General features: G+C 36.9%; 1 protein-coding gene across 2 annotated transcripts; it reads left to right on the forward strand.

The window, feature by feature from the left end:
- Positions 1 to 66: 66 nt before the first annotated feature.
- TYW3 (tRNA-yW synthesizing protein 3 homolog) lies at positions 67 to 20,263 on the forward strand. Of its 2 annotated transcripts, XM_024734598.1 has the most exons (6): positions 67 to 310; positions 2,847 to 2,927; positions 4,020 to 4,118; positions 4,336 to 4,407; positions 6,619 to 6,752; positions 19,684 to 20,263. In XM_024734598.1, the coding sequence occupies exons 1-6, from the start codon at positions 137 to 139 to the stop codon at positions 19,910 to 19,912; spliced, it is 789 nt and encodes a 262-aa protein (XP_024590366.1). In that variant the 5' UTR covers positions 67 to 136; the 3' UTR covers positions 19,913 to 20,263. The 2 variants fall into 2 exon arrangements, with proteins under 2 accessions (XP_024590366.1, XP_024590367.1); XM_024734599.1 differs by lacking the exon at positions 4,336 to 4,407 and having other exon boundaries at positions 74 to 310; positions 19,684 to 20,148.
- Positions 20,264 to 22,403: the final 2,140 nt, after the last annotated feature.

Consider the following 22,403-nt stretch of genomic DNA (forward strand, 5'->3'; position numbering starts at 1 on the left):
CTCCGCCTAGCCCCGCCCCCAGGGGCGGGCCCGAGGAAGGAGTTTGGACCTTTCCGGCCACCACTGGCTTCAATATGGCTACCCCCAGGGAAAGGCGGGGTTAATGTGAAAGTGCAGACCCTGACTCCCTCATCGCATGGATCGTAGCGCAGAGTTCAGAAGATGGAAGGCGCAGTGTCTGAGCAAAGCGGACCTCAGCCGGAAAGGCAGTGTGGACGAGGATGTGGTAGAGCTTGTGCAGCTCCTAAATGGGCGAGAACAGTTTTTCACCACCAGTTCCTGCGCTGGCCGCATCATCCTTCTAGACCGGGTGAGCAGGACCCTTTGTGTCCTTCCAGCGCCTGCCCTATAGTGTGCAACACCAGGAGCCTTGTGCTCACCCAATGTAACACCCTGTCTGTGTTTATTCTTCTGACCGGTGGTCTCGGTTTCTTTATCAAGGAAACTGAGAGGGTGACTTAAACCAATGCTTCTAAAATTTTAATGTGTCTGTGAATCACTTGGAGATATTTTTAAATAGATTCTGATTCTGTAGGTCTAGAGTAGGGTCTGATCTGTATTTCTAACAAGCCCCCAAGTGATGCTGAAACTACTGGCCTGGGAATGATCTTGAGTTGCAAGGGTTAGAGAATTTTATTTTTTTAATACTAAGGAATTTTAAGGACTTCCCAGCCTGGCGAGGCGGCTGTCTTCTCGTTAACCGCTCTACCAAATCGTTGTTAACCACTTGATTGAAGATCGCTATGGTTAAGAAGTTCACTGCCTCCTAGTGGCTCACTCCGTTATTACAACTCTGGTAATTTTTACATTACCTGAGAAAGTACATTAGTATGTAGTCTGTGATAGTGGTCAGTCCCTCAGGCTTTGGAGTGATACTGCTTAGATTCTAGATCAGTTTTGGGTATTATTGGCTATGTGACTTTAGGGAAGTTATCTAAACTTAGCCCCTTCTTGTCCCATGAACTAAGGATAATAGAGTATCCACTTCATAGGGATTCTATGTAGAGGAAATGGGATAATTTATTTGAAACCTTTAGCACCGTGCCTGGCATATTAAGTGCACTGTAAAAGTTAGCTGTGTGTTCACTTTAACATTAGGACTGAATTCAGAGCATGAAAGACAGCACACTCATAAATTCACTCTTTAGCTCCTCACTGACAGACCATTTGCCGGTCTCCCAGGTGAGCAGGGCCTGCTCATTCTTATATTGCTTCCATTGCCCCCTGAGCACTGGCACTCTTGCTTGTCTTGAGCTCTCTCTCTTTCTCCATTTCTCCTGCCCTGTCTTACCTGGATTTCTGCAGTGGTTTCCTAACAGGTCACTGAACTCTACATGTTCACTGAACTCTACCAGTCTTTCTACCCCAAACCATTTTACATACAGTTAATAGATTCCCCTCTCTGAAGCACAGCTCTGTGCATGTCACTCATCTATGCTGAAATACTCTAGTATACCTTTCAGCTCTATTTTCCGCTGTTTCTCTTCATCTTAATCTGTTTACTGAAACAACTATTCTCTTTTCCCTCTTATATTTATCTGCCTTTGCCTTTGCTCATGTTTATTTTTCCTAAAATGTCTTCCCCCATTTCTGCATATCTGAGATGTACATCCCCAGACTCCCCTTTTCTACCTGAATACAAACACACACATCCATTTGGAAGCCATGACTATTTCTTCTGAACTGCCTTAGGACTTTTTCAGAACCTCTTTTCATTTTATGTATTATCTTATACCTTGTGTTTATTTTCACTTTGCCTTATTTCTGGAAGAATTTGGATCAACTTACAAATAGGCAATAGAAAAAAAAAGTGAGAAAATCTGCATAAAGGGAGTATAGATAAGATGAAGCAGAGATGGCATTAGTTCTCAAAATATACCACTAGACTCTGTAAATTTGCTAGAGGTGGGCCACACATTTGGCTGTAAGATTTAGAGCAGCCAGCATAAGACCAAAAACATAAGTCACTGAGGTCATTCAGTGAAAACAAATCAGTTATTTAGGACAAGCACAGCTCTTCTCCTTTCCAAAGCCAGACAGCAAAGTCCCCTGTGTACCCACTGTATAAAAGTTACGTTGTAGAAAAAAGAAAGAGAAAATGCATAACTTTAAGAAAAAAAAAAGAAGTTACCTTGTAGAAGTATAGTGATTTAAAAGTGCATGTGTTTCCTGCATCCTCTTTCCAGTGTCCTTGAGGGTAGGATCTGTTTATATCTAAAGTACCTCATAGAACTTAGCAAATAAACATTTTTCTAGTTAATAAGCAAAAAGTTACGTTAAAATATTTGCCCTCTTGAAATTTTGATCTTTCAATCCTAGCTCTGCCCTTTGGGACTACACATAAGGTCTAATCCAGAGGTCACAAATTTATGCCTATAGCGACTAGGGACATAGGAAGGTATGAACAGATCACGTGTCAGTAAAAAGTGGTAGGTCCTGTGTGGGACTGGAACAGTGCTTTCTTACAAAAGGAATTCAAAAAATATTTTTTTTAATATTGTGCTAATCATATAAAACAGCTAGAGTACAATTTAGGGGCTATTCGTGTACAGTCCCTTGTGATAATCCCTTTGCTTCTGACAAAATCATGACCGTATTTCAGAAAATATTTATTAAGTTCTTTTACCTTAATAAACAAATTACTTTCTTTCTATCTCAAATAATTTGGTTTCATTTTTGTTAACATTTATGTTAACTTTACCCAAAAGCCTGTTGAATTGTTCTCAGTAATACTTAAAATCACGTGGGATTATTAATTTAAGAAAGCCTAAAATATGCTATACATTGTACTTATTATTTTGTAAATATTATATGATAAATTAAATTATGTTATTTTTTCACTTTAGGGTATAAATGGTTCTGAGGTTCAGAAACAAAACTGTTGCTGGCTACTGGTTACACATAAACCCTGTGTGAAAGATGATGTGGTAAGTTTTTATATATAAATTTAGAAATAAACTTTAATTCACAGTCACTTTAAATACATATGAAAAGAATAGAAAATTCAAGGTGGTTTATGTATAGAATCGTAATGACTAGATTATAAAGCCTAAAGAGAATTCATTACAATGGCTTTTTTTTAAGTTGTGGGAGGTTATTATCTGCGCTGGATTATTTAGTTTCCTAAATTAAAATGTTTAGATGAGTTCATATAAGTTTGCATTAGTCAGGCATTTTACATTACTGGCTCAGGTGCTTAAATGTTGTCTTCAAAGCTCACTCAGTCTCCATCTCCTTTGGGTACTGGTTCTCTCTGTATATTTGCCCTTCTCCTCTTCTGTGGCAGATAATCTTTGTGGCAGGAAAGATAGCTGCCAGCAACCCCAGCAGAAAAAGATTTACTTTTTAAGATCCATGTATCATTTCCAAAGGACACTGAGTCATCCTTCCTGGTTAGGTGTTCTCCCCACTGAGATCAGCTATTTTTGCCAGTAGAATGGAATGCTATCCTTGATCACACCTAGGCACTTGGCGTCTCTGATATTATGATAGTGGGAGTGATGAGTGACAGGGTCACGCTTGACAGTGCCACCAGAATCAAATGATGTGAAGGAGGGAAGATGGTGCAAGGAGACTAGGCAGACAGAAGTAACAACTGCCTTATATAGCTTCTAGCTGAGACATAATAGTATATGTGTCTCAAACCTCGATCTAACAGCAAAACATTTAGACAGACCTTCTAGTACCTTCTAGACCTTCTAGTCTTTATGTACCATATTCCTTAATGAAAAATCTGCTATGGAATTAAATAGAGTAGTAGTTGACTTTTTTGAGGTATGGTTGGAAAGAATGACACAGAAGGTTTATGGGAGAATTAGAAATCAGGTCTCTTAAAAGAATAAGTGGATCAATAAGTTTTGGAGAAAGAGGGCCAAGAAAACAGAGGGAAAAGTTACTGTGGAAGGATGCAGAATAAGTCTGAAAGTTCCTTGGAAGAATTGAAGTTATGTAGGATAAAGGTTCACCAAAGAACAGGATCATGTACTTGTGTCTGATCCTAACATTTTCCGTTTATTTAGATTGTAGCCCTAAAGAAAGCGAATGGCGATGCCATTTTGAAATTTGAACCACTTGTTCTTCATGTGCAGTGTCGACAGTTGCAGGATGCACAGATTCTGGTAAAATTTTGTGATTATACTTGAATTTATAGGTATGTGAGTAGATTTAATTTTAAACTTTAAATTTTCTACCAAAATTAATGCAATGCTAGTTTAATCAACTAGTGTTTTATTTAATTATAGATTTGGGGTTATAAATGTTTCTGCAGTTTGTAGGGCTAAAGTGTTTATTTGATTAGCCAGATGGTCCAAATTTAACAAATTTATTTTCTTACAGCATTCAGTGGCAATAGATTCTGGTTTCAGGAACTCCGGCATAACAGTGGGAAAGAGAGGAAAGACTATGTTGGTACGACACCTTTTGGCAAAAAGCAATATTTTGATCATGAAGTAATCCAGATTATTGAATAACCTTCTACTCAAATCTTCTTGTCATTCCCTTGCTCAGAAACCTTCAGTGACTGACTTTTCTGTACAGGGCGAAGTCTAGAGTTGTTAGATTTACATTTGAGGTCTTATTTTACAGTATTCCCCTCCACTTACTTTTAACTTGATTCTCTCCGTCCTCCTCACCCTAAATAGTCAAGGCCCAGTTTAATCAGCACCATGATGTAGTGGAAAGAATCACAGACAGGGCGTCTAAAGTCTTCTGCCTGGATCCATCAGGGACTGAATTGTCTCAGCTATATCAGGGATCTATCGAACTACTGCCCTAGGGCCACATTCAGCCCCCAGGCGGGCAGTTCCAGTACACCCATTTGATTAATTACTGTCTAAGGTTGCTTTTGTGCTACGATGGCAAAATTGAGTAGTTGTGACAGATATTATATGGCCTGCAAAGTTGAAAATATTTATTATCTATCCTTTCACAGAAAAGGTTTGCCGACCCCTGGACTAGAAGATCTTTAAGGCTCCTTCTAAGTCCCACAGCGTCTCTGAGTCCTTTCCTGGCCAAGCCAACCCCTAGTGATTTTGCCCTATTCTCTCTGATCACACGTGGTAGCTACTGTTTGTGTTTACTGTTTGGCATGGTGTACATTGTTTGCTTTTGAACTACTTCAGATTGGCTTCCATTCTAGCTCCCTAGACTTTACTTTTTTCTATTTTTAACAGACAACCTATTTTCCAAAATGAGGTGGCTTAAGAAGAAGACATCTGTAAAGCATGACTAAATAGAAAATGAAAGCTTATAGTACTGATTTGCATCCCCATCTCAGTCCCCACTGCATGTGGTGGCCCAGGCAAGAACAGAGCTACTCTTTCACCTTCTCTCCTTTATCTTCCATATTCAATTAGCGACAAGTCCTGTCCCATCTACCTCTGATTCCTCACTCCTGACTCCACCTGTCCAAGCCCTCTGCCACTGTGCCTGCTTGAGCTGTCATCGTCCCTCACCTTTATCTTTATAGTGCTCTCCTGACTGGTCTTCCTCCTACCCATCTTCTCCTTCAGTCCCTCTAGCCAACACTGTCAGAATCCCCCTTTTAAAGAAGTCAAGGTCTCCTGGTGTTTTCTCAGGCCTTATTTATGTTCATGTTCTGCCAGCATACTTCCACCCCAGCCAGACAGAATACTATTTGTTATTTCCCAAATGTATTATGCTTTTGATGTTCCCATGACTATAGAAAAGTTAATCCTCTGGCTGGAATGCTCCCCTTCTCCCATTTTTACATCTGGTGAAATTACACTTACCCTTTAAAATTCCAATTCAGATGCCACATTTCCCGTAAAACCACGACCTGTCTCAGTTAGTTGCTCCTCTTCTACATTTCCTTAGCATTTTGTGTGCACATGTACGTGCATGCATGCACATGTACACGTATGTGTTTCTTCTGTCGTAGCACCATGATGTATTGTGATGCTCTGTTCACTTGTTTGTTTCCAGTTCAGAAGTGTTAGCTCTTTTAAGGGCAGGGACCATGTTATATTCATCCTGTACCTTCATACCTTACATGGGGCTTAGAATACTGCAGATGCTTAGTAAAGGCTTGTTGAATGAATTTTTATGCCTCATAATAGTTTTTGTTGTTTCTTAACCTATATCCAGTGTTTGGATTTACTTGGAATATGTTGACTGTTTCATCGGCAACCCTAAAGCATTGAGAAAGCAGCCACTTTGTGAGGTAGAAAAGGCATGGTTTATCTTGTAACAACCCTGCTCAAGCAGTGCTAAGAGGCCCTTTAGCATCCAGTCCATTTTGATTTTCCCTTGAAGCTTCTGTTGAGGTTTCATTTATTTCTTTTCTTTAAATAGTGTATTAAAGCTTCCTTAGCTTTAGTGACAGTGATACTGTTAAGTTCATTGGATTCTTTGATAATATGTGCTTCTCTGAAAGACAATGTATAGAATGACTTGCTTTACAAATGATTTTATGCGATGGGAAAATCTATTTGAATCTCCTTTGTTTCAACTGTATTTAACTAAATTATATCAAAGCACAAACTTAAATGTTGTAATGGAGCTAAACTATATATAAACACAGCCCTGACTGGGACTTTTCTTTAGTTACCTTCAGTTTCTCCAGTACATAAGTCATCATATCTAAATTGCTCCTTGCAGGCTGTCCGGAGCACACATGGCTTAGAAGTTCCATTAACCCATAAAGGAAAACTGATGGTGACAGAGGAATATATCAACTTCCTGATAAAGATAGCAAATCAAAAAATGGAGGAAAACAAGAAGAGAATTGAAAGGTACAATCTTACATGCCTTGGGCTTCTTTGAAACTATTAATATACACCATCTTCAGTTTATACTCCCAACTGCTTTTATATTTGTAGCCTTATCACGAATAATTAAGATGATGCAAGTAATTGATGAGAGTAGGCCAGACTGCAGTGGGTACTAAATGGAGCATAAAGGGGAGGAAGCTCCATGGAGGCTAGTGGGACACGTGACTGCCAGCAACAGGCATAAAGGAGAAACAATCACTCAGGTACGTGAGCCCAGCAGCCCCAGGGACCATAACTGATCCAGTTGAAGGCAGCCAGGGAGGAGGTACACTCTGCCTCCTGGTTGTAAACTACTGAAGACTACCTAGAATCTCCTTTTGAGGAGAACAGCCTGGTTAATTTTAGTCTGATAAATATTTTATACCTCTGGCTAGCTCAGAACCCCACTCCTGTCATGCATTAGATTTGAATTGGCATAATTGTACCAGTCAGAAGGATTATGGCTATCCAGTCACTTCTTTATATTTCTCTTGTTCTTAAACTTCACCTCCTGGTAGATTAATTTTACATGACTTTCTTTTTCAGCTTTTTCCTAAGAATAGAATCTTTGATGTAAAGAAGTAACTATTATGCTGCCTTTTATATATGAAGATAAATGCCACTGACCTACCATCAGTAAGATGTAAATTTCTGAGTTATTTAAGGACTGATGGTCATCTTGTTGTCATTTATAATTTTCTTTTTGCTTTTTCCCCCACCCCTTTGGTCACCTCACAACTAGCCAATCACTGCCTAAGTAACTCCTGAGTCATTCTTCTCTCCCCACCCTTCCTGCCATGTTCTTTATTCAGGACCATTGCAGTAACCTTATTAGCTGGTCTCATAGTAGAATGCTTCCAGTATGTCTTTCTGCTAAGCCATTCTCCGTATCACCATCAGAATCCTGTCTGGAATGAAAAGGAATACTATTGCTTAATTTGCCTGCTTAAAATTCTTTAATACCTAGAACTTTTTATGAAGCAGCTAAGACCAGAAGTGCCAGTGGCAGCAGTGTGGCATGGTGGAAAGGGGTAGAAATGGGCTCCAGAGGCAGAACTGAGTTCAAATCCTACTTCCCCCACAACTTACTCAACTCTCTTGGCTTCATTTTTCTTGTACCTACTTATCATAAAGAACAATTTTAGTATACACTAGACGGCATATGTATAATGACAGGCCCTGTCCGTGTTATGTCATGGATTCTTAGGATAGGATAGCCTTTCTCCTTGTTCACCGACTCATACAGAGAATAAACCTATAATCACATCAGTACCACCATCCAGGCTTTCTTAACCAGGGCTCCTTATTTGAACCACAGAATTAACAAAATTATTCGAGTGACTATTTCTCAGTTCTCCCAACAGTGGTATATAACTTGTACTAGTCTAGACACATTGGAGAGAAGTAATTCATGACATACAGTGGATGTCCTCAGGCATTAGGACTGAATTTTTTAGCGGAAGCCTGGCTGAAAAAAGCTGAGAGGTTACCTGGACACAAGGTTCTTTGAGCAAACATTCTAAATATAGTGATGATTTCAAGTAAGCAACTGAAGGTACCCAGCCACTCCACCAGACTACAGAGTTTGAACTGTATGTAGGTACTTACTGGTAGCATTCCAAAAGTTGACTACGGTTGTTAGATAGTATTCTAGAGAGACTGTTTGTGAAAATGTATGAGGTAGCAAATCAGTTTCTCTGTTTCCTTACTTGAATTTCAATAAGATTATAAATATAGCCCAAGATCAACTAACTATACACCTGGTGAAGTTAACTGAGTCACGTTCACCAACTATAAAATCAAATTATGCTTTAAATCCCTTGACTCAAAAATATGTTTCGAGATTATGGTGTGCATGCTGCTATCTAGAGAGTCATGCTCATCATATAAAATCAGTGAAAAATTAAAGAAGGGTAAAAAGTTTCTTAAGATACTGATTAGAAGATTACATGTGAATTCAGAAAGGGTGAACAAATTAGGGAGCTCCTTTGGGAACAGCTGTATATTCAACCAAATGCAGAGAAAGAGTTACTCTTCTGCTGTGGAAAAGAGAAAAAATAAACACTGGAGGTGATGAGTTCTGCAATCAGACGTTGAGTACTAAAGTTGGTTTCTCACAGGACCAAAGTTTCATAATTCAAACAACTATAATAAGAGAATTTTTAAAAGTTAAAATCCTAATGTGTAACATTCCAGCAATAAGAAATATTCTTGAGATACGAAAATCAAAAGGTAAAATAATTTTAATAGAAAAAAAAGCCTCTTTTGTAAAAAAACAATTCCTAAGCCCACTTCTTAGTGGGAAGAGTAAGAAAATTTCATACATAATGATTTCCAGGTAAAAAAATATGAAGTTTGGAGATCTATTTACCCATTACGAGTGGAGGGCTATCTTTGTAGCTGTTAATAAGAGATCAGGACTGACTTGGGTTGGATGGAATTAGCCATGTTCTTCTTCTCACCAACTGTAATAAGACAATAAATGTTAAATAAAATGTAGAATAAACAGAAATAGAGTTATAGATGTAGAAAACAATCTTATGGTTACCAGGGCAGAAGGGGGTGGTGGGAGGGATAAATTGGGAGGTAAGGACTGACATATACACACTACTATATATAAACTAGGTAACTAATAAGAATCTACTGCATAGCACAGGGAACCCTACTTAATACTATGTAATGACCTATATGAGAGAAGAATCTAAAAAAAGTGGATATATGTGTATGTATAACTCATTCACTTCACTGTACACGTGAAACTAACACTACATTGTAAGTCAACTATACTCCAATTTAAAAAAACATGGCATCTTAAAAAAAATTTTTTTTTAAATATAGAGTAAAAGGGCCAAATATATTGGCATATAAGATTGATAAAAATAAAGCAAATTAGACTGAAAAAGTAAATGAATATTTCCAATGGTTGTTTTTTTTGTGGTAAAATATACATAACTAAAATTTATAATTTTAACCGTTATACAGTTCATTGGCATTAGATACACTCACATTGCTATGCAACCACCACTATCACTGCTATTTATCTCCAGACCCTTTTCATTTTCCCAAATTGAAACTCCATGCCCATTAAGCAATAATTCTCCACTCCCCAAACTCCCAGCCCCTGGTAACCACTCTTCTGTTTTCTGTCTCTTATGATTTTGACTATTCCAGGTACCTCATACAAATGGAATCATACAATATTTATCCTTTTGTGTTTGGCTTATTTCACTTAGCATAATGCTGTCAAGGTTTATCCATGTTGTAGTGTGATCAGAAGTTTACCTTTTTTTTTTCTTTTTTGCGGGCTTGCTGTTTTCTTTTTTTTAATTTTTATTTTATATTGGACTATAGTTGATTTACAGTGTTGTGTTAGCTTTAGGTGTACAGCAAAGTGTTTCAGTTATGCATATACATATATCTATTCTTTTTCAAATTCTTTTCCCATTTAGGTTATTATAGAATATTGAGCAGAGTTCCCTGTGCTATACAGTAGGTCCTTGTTGGTTATCCGTTTTAAATATAGTAGTGTGTATATGTCAATCCCAGAATCCCAATTTATCCCTCCCCCCACCTTTCCCCTTTGGTAACCGTAAGTTTGTTTTCTAAGTCTGTGAATCTGTTTCTGTTTTGTAAATAAGTTCACTTGAATCATTTTTTTAGATTCCACACATAAGTGATATCATATGATATTTGTCTTTCTCTGTCTGACTTACTTCACTTAGTATAATAATCTCCAGGTCCATCCATGTTGCTACAAATAGCATTATTTCATTCTTTTTAATGGCTGAGTAATATTCCATTGTATATATGTACCACATCTTCTTTATCCATTCATTTGCGATGGACATTTAGGTTGCTTCCATGTGTTGGCTATTGTAAACAGTGCTGCAATGAACATTGGGGTGCATATATCCTTTCCAACCATGGTTTTCTCCAGATAGATGCCCAGGAATGGGATTGCTAGATCATATGGTAGCTCTATTTTTAGTTTTTTAAGGAACCTCCTTACTGTTTTCCACAGTGGCTGCACCACTTTACATTACCATGAATAGTGTAGGAGGGTTCCCTTTCTCCACACCCTCTCCAGCATTTATTGTCTGTAGACTTTTTGATCATGGCCATTCTCACTGGTGTGAGGTGATACCTCATTGTAGTCTTGATTTGCATTTCTCTAATAATTAGTGATGTTGAGCATCTTTTCATGTGCCTCTTGGCCATCTGTATGTCTTCTTTAGAGAAATGTCTGTTTAGGTCTTCTGCCCATTTTTTGGTTGGGTTGTTTTATTGATATTGAGCCACATGAGCTGTTTGTAAATTTTGGAGATTAATCCCTTGTTGGTCGCATTGTTTGCAAATATTTTCTCCCATTCGGAGGATTGTCTTTTCGTTTTGTTTATGGTTTCCTTTGCTGTGCAAAAGCTTTGGAGTTTAGTTAGGTCCCATTTGTTTACTTTTGTTTTTATTTCCATTACTCTAGGAGACAGATCAAAAAAGATATTGCTGCGATTTATGTCAGTGTTCTGATTGTGTTTTCCTCTAAGGGTTTTATAGTGTCTGGTCTTACATTTAGGTCTTTCATCCATTTTGAGTTTATTTTTGTGTATAGTGTTAGGGAGTGATCTAATTTCATTCTTTTACACGTAGCTGTCTAGTTTTCCCAGCATCATTTATTGAAGAGACTGTCTTTTCTCCATTGTATAGTCTTGCCTCCATTATCCTTTTGTGTTTGGCTTATTTCACTTAGCATAATGCTGTCAAGGTTTATCCATGTTGTAGTGTGATCAGAAGTTTACCTTTTTTTTTTCTTTTTTGCGGGCTTGCTGTTTTCTTTTTTTTAATTTTTATTTTATATTGGACTATAGTTGATTTACAGTGTTGTGTTAGTTTTAGGTGTACAGCAAAGTGTTTCAGTTATGCATATACATATATCTATTCTTTTTCAAATTCTTTTCCCATTTAGGTTATTATAGAATATTGAGCAGAGTTCCCTGTGCTATACAGTAGGTCCTTGTTGGTTATCCGTTTTAAATATAGTAGTGTGTATATGTCAATCCCAGAATCCCAATTTATCCCTCCCCCCACCTTTCCCCTTTGGTAACCGTAAGTTTGTTTTCTAAGTCTGTGAATCTGTTTCTGTTTTGTAAATAAGTTCACTTGAATCATTTTTTTAGATTCCACACATAAGTGATATCATATGATATTTGTCTTTCTCTGTCTGACTTACTTCACTTAGTATAATAATCTCCAGGTCCATCCATGTTGCTACAAATAGCATTATTTCATTCTTTTTAATGGCTGAGTAATATTCCATTGTATATATGTACCACATCTTCTTTATCCATTCATTTGCGATGGACATTTAGGTTGCTTCCATGTGTTGGCTATTGTAAACAGTGCTGCAATGAACATTGGGGTGCATATATCCTTTCCAACCATGGTTTTCTCCAGATAGATGCCCAGGAATGGGATTGCTAGATCATATGGTAGCTCTATTTTTAGTTTTTTAAGGAACCTCCTTACTGTTTTCCACAGTGGCTGCACCACTTTACATTACCATGAATAGTGTAGGAGGGTTCCCTTTCTCCACACCCTCTCCAGCATTTATTGTCTGTAGACTTTTTGATCATGGCCATTCTCACTGGTGTGAGGTGATACCTCATTGTAGTCTTGATTTGCATTTCTCTAATAATTAGTGATGTTGAGCATCTTTTCATGTGCCTCTTGGCCATCTGTATGTCTTCTTTAGAGAAATGTCTGTTTAGGTCTTCTGCCCATTTTTTGGTTGGGTTGTTTTATTGATATTGAGCCACATGAGCTGTTTGTAAATTTTGGAGATTAATCCCTTGTTGGTCGCATTGTTTGCAAATATTTTCTCCCATTCGGAGGATTGTCTTTTCGTTTTGTTTATGGTTTCCTTTGCTGTGCAAAAGCTTTGGAGTTTAGTTAGGTCCCATTTGTTTACTTTTGTTTTTATTTCCATTACTCTAGGAGACAGATCAAAAAAGATATTGCTGCGATTTATGTCAGTGTTCTGATTGTGTTTTCCTCTAAGGGTTTTATAGTGTCTGGGCTTACATTTAGGTCTTTCATCCATTTTGAGTTTATTTTTGTGTATAGTGTTAGGGAGTGATCTAATTTCATTCTTTTACACGTAGCTGTCTAGTTTTCCCAGCATCATTTATTGAAGAGACTGTCTTTTCTCCATTGTATAGTCTTGCCTCCTTTGCAGAAGTTTACTTCTTTTTAAGGCTGAATAATATTCCATTGTATTTAACATATATTGTTTATCCATTTATTCATCAATGGATGTTTGAGTTTTTTCTACCTTTTAGCTATTGTGAATAATGATGCTGTGAACATGGGTATACAAATATCTGTTTGAGTGTCTGCTTTCAGTTATTTTTTGATATTTACCCAGAAGTGGAATTGCTAGATGATGTGGTAATTTTATATTTACTTTTTTGAAGAACCTCCATACTCTTTTCCACAGGAACTGCACCATTTTACATTCCCACCAACAGTATACAAGGGTTTCCTTTTCTCAGCATCCTTGCCAGCACTTGTTGTCTTTTGTTTTTCTGATAATTGCCGTTCTGACAGGTGTGAAGTGATATCTCATTGTGGTTTTGATTTGCATTTCCCTCATGATTAGTGACATTGAGCACTATTTCATATACCTGTCGGTAAGAATTTCTGTTACATCACTTTGCTGCTTTCCTTCCTGTTTGTGGTGCTTTTTCTTAGCTTCCTTCTGGATTTCTCTTGTTATTCTATCTGTTGGTTAAATGCTGTCGTTCTCCAGGATTCCTTTCCTGGCCCATTGCTTTAGCTACTTCCCCAGATACTGGTAGATCTTCCAAATCTCTCCTGAGTCCTAGGCCCATATGTCTAATAACTATTGAAATAAGGAACCTCCTTACTGTTTTCCACAGTGGCTGCACCACTTTACATTACCATGAATAGTGTAGGAGGGTTCCCTTTCTCCACACCCTCTCCAGCATTTATTGTCTGTAGACTTTTTGATCATGGCCATTCTCACTGGTGTGAGGTGATACCTCATTGTAGTCTTGATTTGCATTTCTCTAATAATTAGTGATGTTGAGCATCTTTTCATGTGCCTCTTGGCCATCTGTATGTCTTCTTTAGAGAAATGTCTGTTTAGGTCTTCTGCCCATTTTTTGGTTGGGTTGTTTTATTGATATTGAGCCACATGAGCTGTTTGTAAATTTTGGAGATTAATCCCTTGTTGGTCGCATTGTTTGCAAATATTTTCTCCCATTCGGAGGATTGTCTTTTCGTTTTGTTTATGGTTTCCTTTGCTGTGCAAAAGCTTTGGAGTTTAGTTAGGTCCCATTTGTTTACTTTTGTTTTTATTTCCATTACTCTAGGAGACAGATCAAAAAAGATATTGCTGCGATTTATGTCAGTGTTCTGATTGTGTTTTCCTCTAAGGGTTTTATAGTGTCTGGGCTTACATTTAGGTCTTTCATCCATTTTGAGTTTATTTTTGTGTATAGTGTTAGGGAGTGATCTAATTTCATTCTTTTACACGTAGCTGTCTAGTTTTCCCAGCATCATTTATTGAAGAGACTGTCTTTTCTCCATTGTATAGTCTTGCCTCCTTTGCAGAAGTTTACTTCTTTTTAAGGCTGAATAATATTCCATTGTATTTAACATATATTGTTTATCCATTTATTCATCAATGGATGTTTGAGTTTTTTCTACCTTTTAGCTATTGTGAATAATGATGCTGTGAACATGGGTATACAAATATCTGTTTGAGTGTCTGCTTTCAGTTATTTTTTGATATTTACCCAGAAGTGGAATTGCTAGATGATGTGGTAATTTTATATTTACTTTTTTGAAGAACCTCCATACTCTTTTCCACAGGAACTGCACCATTTTACATTCCCACCAACAGTATACGAGGGTTTCCTTTTCTCAGCATCCTTGCCAGCACTTGTTGTCTTTTGTTTTTCTGATAATTGCCGTTCTGACAGGTGTGAAGTGATAGCTCATTGTGGTTTTGATTTGCATTTCCCTCATGATTAGTGACATTGAGCACTATTTCATATACCTGTCGGTAAGAATTTCTGTTACATCACTTTGCTGCTTTCCTTCCTGTTTGTGGTGCTTTTTCTTAGCTTCCTTCTGGATTTCTCTTGTTATTCTATCTGTTGGTTAAATGCTGTCGTTCTCCAGGATTCCTTTCCTGGCCCATTGCTTTAGCTACTTCCCCAGATACTGGTAGATCTTCCAAATCTCTCCTGAGTCCTAGGCCCATATGTCTAATAACTATTGAATATATCTAACCAAAATATCCCATCAGCCTTTCTTTAATATCTTTCTTATCTTAACCTCAACGTCATTTACCCATTTCCTTGGTTCAAATTCTCATTATCATTTACCAGCATTATTACAGTTTATGCCTCAGTGAAAACAGAAATGTGACCCACATTAAATTACAGTTGTTTAACTGCACACATGTCTTTTTTTCCCCAGTACAACTTGGTCACATTGTGTATAGGACTGACTTTCCCCTCCCACCAACCAAACACATACCCATACATATACACACTTCAAATATCTCTCATCCTAAAACCTTATAGAGTGTCTGGCTCACAGTAGAAACCCAATAAATGTTTATTGAGTTCATCCTAAACAATAAAGGAACTTAAAAGTTAACACATTATATTGAGTTCACCAAAGGCAAAGACAGTTTCTTATTATTTTCTGAGTGTCTGACAGGAGCATAGTGGTCAATAAATACTTGCTCAATTTAGCTGACAGACTCCAACAGCAGTACTACTTTTATGGCTTCAAAGCCTGAGGGTGATTATTCTGGAAGATGTAAAATGGCTTACTCATGGGGCAAGCAGGAGTAGGCTCTTGCTACACAGTCCAGGCAAGAATTAACAGGACCCTGAGTAACAAAATGAATGGGAGAGATACTGCAGAACATAACCCGAATGTGGCAGCAGATAGAAATGGGGGGAGAAGAGAAGGAGTCAAGTCTTATTTTTTTAAATGGAACTAAAGCTAGTAAATAAATAACTCACACATTTCCCTATATACTTAAGATCAGAGAAGTAGATAATGAAGATCAGAGAAGTAAATAGTGAAAACACGTATTTTCTGATAGTTCCTCCTTGGATGTCCCCTCCCTTCAATTTTTCCTCTCATAATTCCTCTCCCTTTACTAGCCAGCTTCCACTCATCCTTGCAATTCAGCCCAGGCATTGTTTTTTTTTTCCAAGGAATATTTCATGATCTTTCATGGAACGTTGAGTGTATCTTTATGGCTCTGCAGCCCCCATTAAACCCTGAGCTCCCTGAGGGCACAGACCACATTTCTTACCTGTTTCTAGCACTGGCACAGGCCCTGTCACATACATGTTTTTAATTTATTTATTTATTTATTTATTTATTTATTTTTTATTTGCGGTACGCAGGCCTCTCACTGTTGTGGCCTCTCCCGTTGCGGAGCACAGGCTCTGGACGCGCAGGCTCAGCAGCCATGGCTCACGGGCCCAGCTGCTCCGCGGCATGTGGGATCTTCCCGGACCAGGGCATGAACCCATGTCCCCTGCATCGGCAGGGGGACTATCAACCACTGTGCCACCAGGGAAGCCCACATACATGTTTTTTAATAAAAAATTCTAGAGCTTAAAATCAGTTAAAAATCCAAATACATGATATATGAGAATAGCCTTCTTTTGTTATTTGTTAATAATGGAAGCCTTAAAAGGGTATGAAATTGTGCCTAGATTTCATTAATTTTATGTTCCTATTTCGGAAGTCAACGAAATACCAGCTTTTTATTGCACATGGTCCTCTAACAGATCCGAGAAACAAGAATTCATTTTCCCAGAACTGTTCTGAAAAGTTCTCTCATGAAGCGAAGTATATACAGGTTGCCCTATGTCATGATAATCTTGACTGTGGAAGTAGAAAAACTGAAGACAATTTGATTTTCTTTTGAGGGGGGAAAAAAACAGTTACCTGAGCATATATTTCTTTTTATACTCCAAACTCTTTTTGTTGCCTTTGAGAGCTGAGAAAATTACACTTTGAGAATTGGGCTTTAGAATGCTGTATAAAGGGTCATATCATGAGAAGAGAACATGTAATTGGAAAACAAATTTCTGACTTATTGAGTAAGATAGTTTCCCAAAGGACATTTTAAAAGTTCCCTTAACCAAGGAAAACAAAAAAGTAGTTGAAGTTTTATTCTTGGCTTTCAAAATGGAAAGGTCTTTGTTCCGTTTTACCAGTTGTTTTTTTGGTACCCCAAGGATATAGCTTTGAATTCTTAGGTTGTTTGATAGAAGATTAAAGTAAGGCACCTGTTCCTCTTTAATTACCTTTTTAATGTAATTGACAAGGTATTTTACACAGCTGTTAATTCTCTGTGATCATAAAAGAGGAATTTAGTCTTATCTTTAATTTTCTAGGAATGCAGTAGAATCCAGAGAAAAGACTTGGTTACCTAAGTTTAAAGAGCAGGGTTGGGTAGAGAGTGATAGAAGATAAAGTTGCACATCATGAATAACCTCTTGTTATCAGATAAGGGTGATTCATACCCTTTTGTAGCATGCTTGGATTTGATTTAGATAAAATGAGTTATGCTACTGGGTCATTTTTTAAAACCATTCTAAATAGGCATTGTGGAAGATGAGAAGAAAACCAGTCATTGAAGTCACCCAGAATGATGGCAAGACCTGGAGACAAAGATAAAGCCAAGTGTAGAAGTTTCCATGAATGTAAAGGACTGAACAGAATATTGTTAGATAACCAGAGGGGCACATGAAGGAGTTTAGTCTGGCAAACTGTTGGTGAGGCAGGTGAATTCTCACCTTATCACTCAACTCTGAGGCAGGGTATGGAAATAATAAGCAGTCTTCACTTAAGAGGAATGCAGGACAGTGGTGTCTTTGTGGGAAACCAGGTTTCAGTTAAGTAAGGATATAAGGAATGCATTAAATGAAAAGGTTGTTACCATGTTATGGGGTCTAAAAAATTAAACATCAGTTAATTTTTTCAAAGCCTTTTGCTATAACTCTTAAAATACTGTTTTCCCTTTTACTGTACCTCCCTCTTTGAGATTGATTTATTCATTTTAGAAATATCAATTAGCCCTTATTATCTGCCAGGCATGGTGCTGGATATCAAGGTGTACAGTGATGAGTATATAAGTTCTTGAAATATGGATAGGATATTAGTAATCATGTTATGTATATATTAGCATTGTGTGGAGTATTTGGTAAGAGGTGATTATCTTGGGTTTTTAAGGGCAGTTTTAGAGCTTTTGCAAGCAGAACTTAGCCTGTTCATTGAATTAAAGAAAGAAGAAAATTGGCCCAAATAGCAATCTCTTCTGCAGATGTCAGAAATTTCCTGTCATAGCCTCCCATTATAATAGGATATTAAAGCATGATGAGATCCCGACAGCGGCAAAGGAGTTCTCAACTTTTAGATCATTTTATTTGGGACCTAAGATAATACATCCATATTTACCTTTTTTGTTCAGTAGTTATTTATTCACTTATTTGGCATATTTTTACCCAAGTGTGGCTGTACTGTACTCCATGCTAAGAATATAACAGAAGACGAGATAGATGGAGTCCTTGGTCTTACGGAGTTTATATTCCGTAAAAATAGTCGTTTCTGAGAACTTACTCGGTGCCAGGCACTGTGCTAGGTACTTACATATATATCCCTCTGATAGCCCTGCTAGGTACAGGATAATAGCTAGTTTTATAAATGAGGAAATCGAGACTCAGTGAGGTTGGAATTAGCCAACCTCAGCTTTCCCAGGGGACCACTCGTGTGAAGCACACACAGCATACCAAGCCATCCTGCTGCTTTCCAACATATGCTGAAAACTAACACAAAAACTCCAGCAGGAAAATGAGTAAAGGAAAAGAATAATTTACATTAAAAAATTAAAATAACTAATAAAAAATGTTCACTTTCAAACAAAGCAATGAAAATATAAATAATGAGAGACCGTAATCACCTATAAGTAAAGCGTGTTTTTTGATGTAATATTCACTGTATGAGTGAAGTGGTCTCTCAAGTTCTGCCCTTAGAAGCATATTTTTTGAATACCCATTCTGGAAAACAGGTAGTACTTATCAAGAGCCTTAAATATTTATAACCTTTAACCACGCAGTTACATTTCTAGGTATCTATCCTAAATAGCTAGAAACTCAGATCACATTATTTCCAAAATGTTTATCACATTGTTGTTTGTATTGGGAAAATTTGAAAGTAAATTAAGGCCAATCTAAGTGGCATAATGTTATACTACCATTAAAAAGTATTATTTTGTAGTTCATTTAGTGATATGGAAAGTATTTTCAATAAATATTAAATTTGAAAAAACAATGTAAAACTTTATATGTAATATCACAATTGTATAAAAGACAGTAGGTGTATGTATACATGTACAGATGTGTTAATTCAGAATACACTAATAAACTGGAAAGAAAAAATATGAGAGTCATTATTTTTAGGTAGATATGTAAAGGTGATCTGTATTTGTAACTTCACATATTTTGCAATTTCTCTAAAATGAGCCTCTATTACATTTATGATTCTTTTGAAAGAATATATATTTTCTTTTTTTTTAATCTTTGTTTGATTCCTATATCTGGAATAGAAATTAAGGTAGGATAGAGGTTATCAAGAGGTGATTCCAAACCAGTTTTCAGGACTGTTCTTAAAGAACTGAAACATTTCTTTTCCTAAGTAAAAAATCATAAAAGCAAGAAGCACGTTATTTCTGTGATTTATTCTATATCTTGAGGTTAATATGAGACATCAGGTTTATGTAATTTATAAATTCTAGGTGTATTTCATTTTGTTTCAGAACACACAGATATAACAATAATACCTTATTTCTTTACAGGTTTTACAACTGCCTACAACATGCTTTGGAAAAAGAAACTATTTCTATGACCTCATATCCCAAAGAGAAAATCAAAGAGAAAAATAACTCATCATATACTCACAAGAAAAAAAGAAACCCAGAAAAAGCATGTGGCAAATGTATTACTGAAGAAAATAATAAAGAACTTGAAAATGATGATCATGATGATCCAGGAATCAGTGTTACTATCTTCCCTGAAGATTACTGAGATTTGGTTCTGAAGTGTCTGGGTAGAATAATGTTTCTAATAGACATTATAAAGCTGCTCTTTATAGGAGTATTTTAGTTAGTTGAGTGTATCAGCCTTTCAGAAAAACAAGATTTAATTTTTCTCTATATTTTAGGGAAACCCTTAGCTTTTAAAAATAGCTGTGTATAATATCAATATTTGCTCTTAAATACCATTGTTTTTAGTCACATAGTCATTGCAAAAATAAAATTATGATTTTTAATGCTTATCCTTAAGTTTCAGTTTCTACTTCTATAAAACAGAAGAACTATAATACCCTTTCAAGAGAGCCTTAACATTAGGAATATTAGAGTAAAAATCATAACAACATTTTACTTTTTTTTTTTTTTTTTTTTTTTGCGGTACGCGGGCCTCTCACTGTTGTGGCCTCTCCCGTTGCGGAGTGCGGAGCACAGGCTCCGGACGCGCAGGCTCAGCGGCCATGGCTCACAGGCCCAGCCACTCCGCGGCATGTGGGATCTTCCCGGACCGGGGCACGAACCCGTGTCCCCTGCATCGGCAGGCGGACTCTCAACCACTGCACCACCAGGGAAGCCCTACTTATTTTTAACTTCGAAATCTCCAACCTTCAAGGGGGTCACTTTGCTTCTTGTTGCCATGGAGTCCAAGGACAAGTTTTTTCTTCTCTTTAGCCATTGTGGATAAAACAACTGATACCCTTTTTGTTCAGGACAAAATATTATACTTGAACCCTCTTTCCCCATTATTTTTCACAAACCAGAGCTTGCCACTGGCACATCCTCCATGAAGCAGGTGGGCATAGTTTTTCACTACGCCTGGTCAGAAATGATAACTTATGACACAGGAATCTCAATAGAACAAATGTGCTATGAAAAATTGCAAAGAATCAGAAGCCTCGGGTTTGAGTTCTGACTGCTACAGAGAAGTAGATGGTCCTTAAGCGAATCACTTAATTTCCAAGGGCTTCCATTTCCTCTTCCGCATAATAGTAATTCTGATCCCTCCCATATTTACACCAGAGGAGTGTTGACAGGATCAAGTTAAATAAAAATGTGAAAGCACTTAATAGACCATTTTGCATATATGTTATTATTTACTTTGCTATTTATTTTCATTATAAATTGAAGATTTTTCACAATGTATTTTCAGAATATCAAATCATAGAAAGTATACATTTAAAGAGAAATTTCTAGTTAGTCATAGAACTAATAAATTGAAAGACAAAAACACCAGAACATCAAGTAAGAAAAATTATATGAGGCAGTCAACATTGAGTTGTGATTTTGGCATTTCCTAATATTTTTATAATTTGCTTAAGTCCTCATATAAATTAGTTTTAGATTTGTATCCCAGATGCTTATCTTCTGACAGACACCATTTCATACTCTCATTTTTTAAAGTCAATTGATTTTATAGCTATCTGCTGTCCTCTAAGCAAATTTATCAGGGATAGGGTACAGGAAGCTCCAAAATTACTGTGAGATTTTTCTTTACTTCTTTTTTCTTTCTTTTTTAAACTATTATTATTTTTTAAAATTTTATTGAAGTGTAATTGATTTACAGTGTTGTGTTAATTTCTGCCATACAGCAAAGTGATTCAGTTATACATATGTATATATTCTTTTTCATATTCTTTTTCCATTATGATTTTATCACAGGATATTGAATATAGTTCCCCATGCTATACAGTAGGACCTTGTTTATCCATTCTATATATAATAGTTTGCCTCTGCTAATCCCAAACTCCCAGTCCTTCCCTCCTCTGCTCCTCTCCCCCTTGACAACCACAAGTCTGTTCTCTGTCTGTGAGTCTATTTCTGTTCCATAGAAAAGTTCATTTGTGTCATATTTTAGATTCCACATATAAGTGATATCATATGTTATTTGTCTTTCTGACTTCACTTAGTATGATAATCTCTAGGTCCATCCATGTTGCTGCAAATGGCATTATTTCATTCTTTTTATGGCTGAGTAATATTCCATCGTGAATATGTACCACATCTTCTTTATCCATTCATCTGTCAATGGACATTTAGGTTGTTTCCATGTCTTGGCTACTATAAGTGCTGTTATGAACATAGGGGTGCATGTATGTTTTCGAATTATAGTTTTGTCTGGATATATGCCCAGGTTTACTCCTTTTTTCTATCATGGCTCTGAACTCTCTCTTTGGCCTTTAAAGTAAGATACTAATATTTCCCTTAGTCATTTTGAGTCCTCCATCTTCTTGCCATCCTGCAACATCTGGCCCCATTAACACTCTTAGACCCCCGAATCTGCCCTTTCATCAGCATCCTGAATGCTTTCTTCTCAATCATTTCCCTGTTTATAGTGAATCAACAGTTATTTTTCTCTCCAACACTTTAATATTTTTCAACATTTATTGCACCTTAGAATCATCTTTAGAACCTTGAAAAAAATGCAGAAAAGACCTGAGAATCTCCAGGGACAAGCACGTGTATTTTTTCTTTTAAAGCTCTCAAGTCGT

This window comes from Neophocaena asiaeorientalis, unplaced genomic scaffold (genome assembly GCF_003031525.2).
Source record: "Neophocaena asiaeorientalis asiaeorientalis breed wild unplaced genomic scaffold, Neophocaena_asiaeorientalis_V1.1 scaffold15, whole genome shotgun sequence".
In the NCBI taxonomy this organism is placed as follows: domain Eukaryota; kingdom Metazoa; phylum Chordata; class Mammalia; order Artiodactyla; family Phocoenidae; genus Neophocaena; species Neophocaena asiaeorientalis.

Excerpts from the sequence above, each read along its gene's own strand:
- TYW3 (XM_024734598.1), top strand. The coding sequence starts at position 137 with ATGGATCGTAGCGCAGAGTTCAGAAGATGGAAGGCGCAGTGTCTGAGC. Across the intron at positions 311-2,846 it reads GCATCATCCTTCTAGACCGG|GGTATAAATGGTTCTGAGGT; the intron begins GTGAGCAGGACC and ends TTTTCACTTTAG. Across the intron at positions 4,408-6,618 it reads AGAGAGGAAAGACTATGTTG|GCTGTCCGGAGCACACATGG; the intron begins GTACGACACCTT and ends TGCTCCTTGCAG.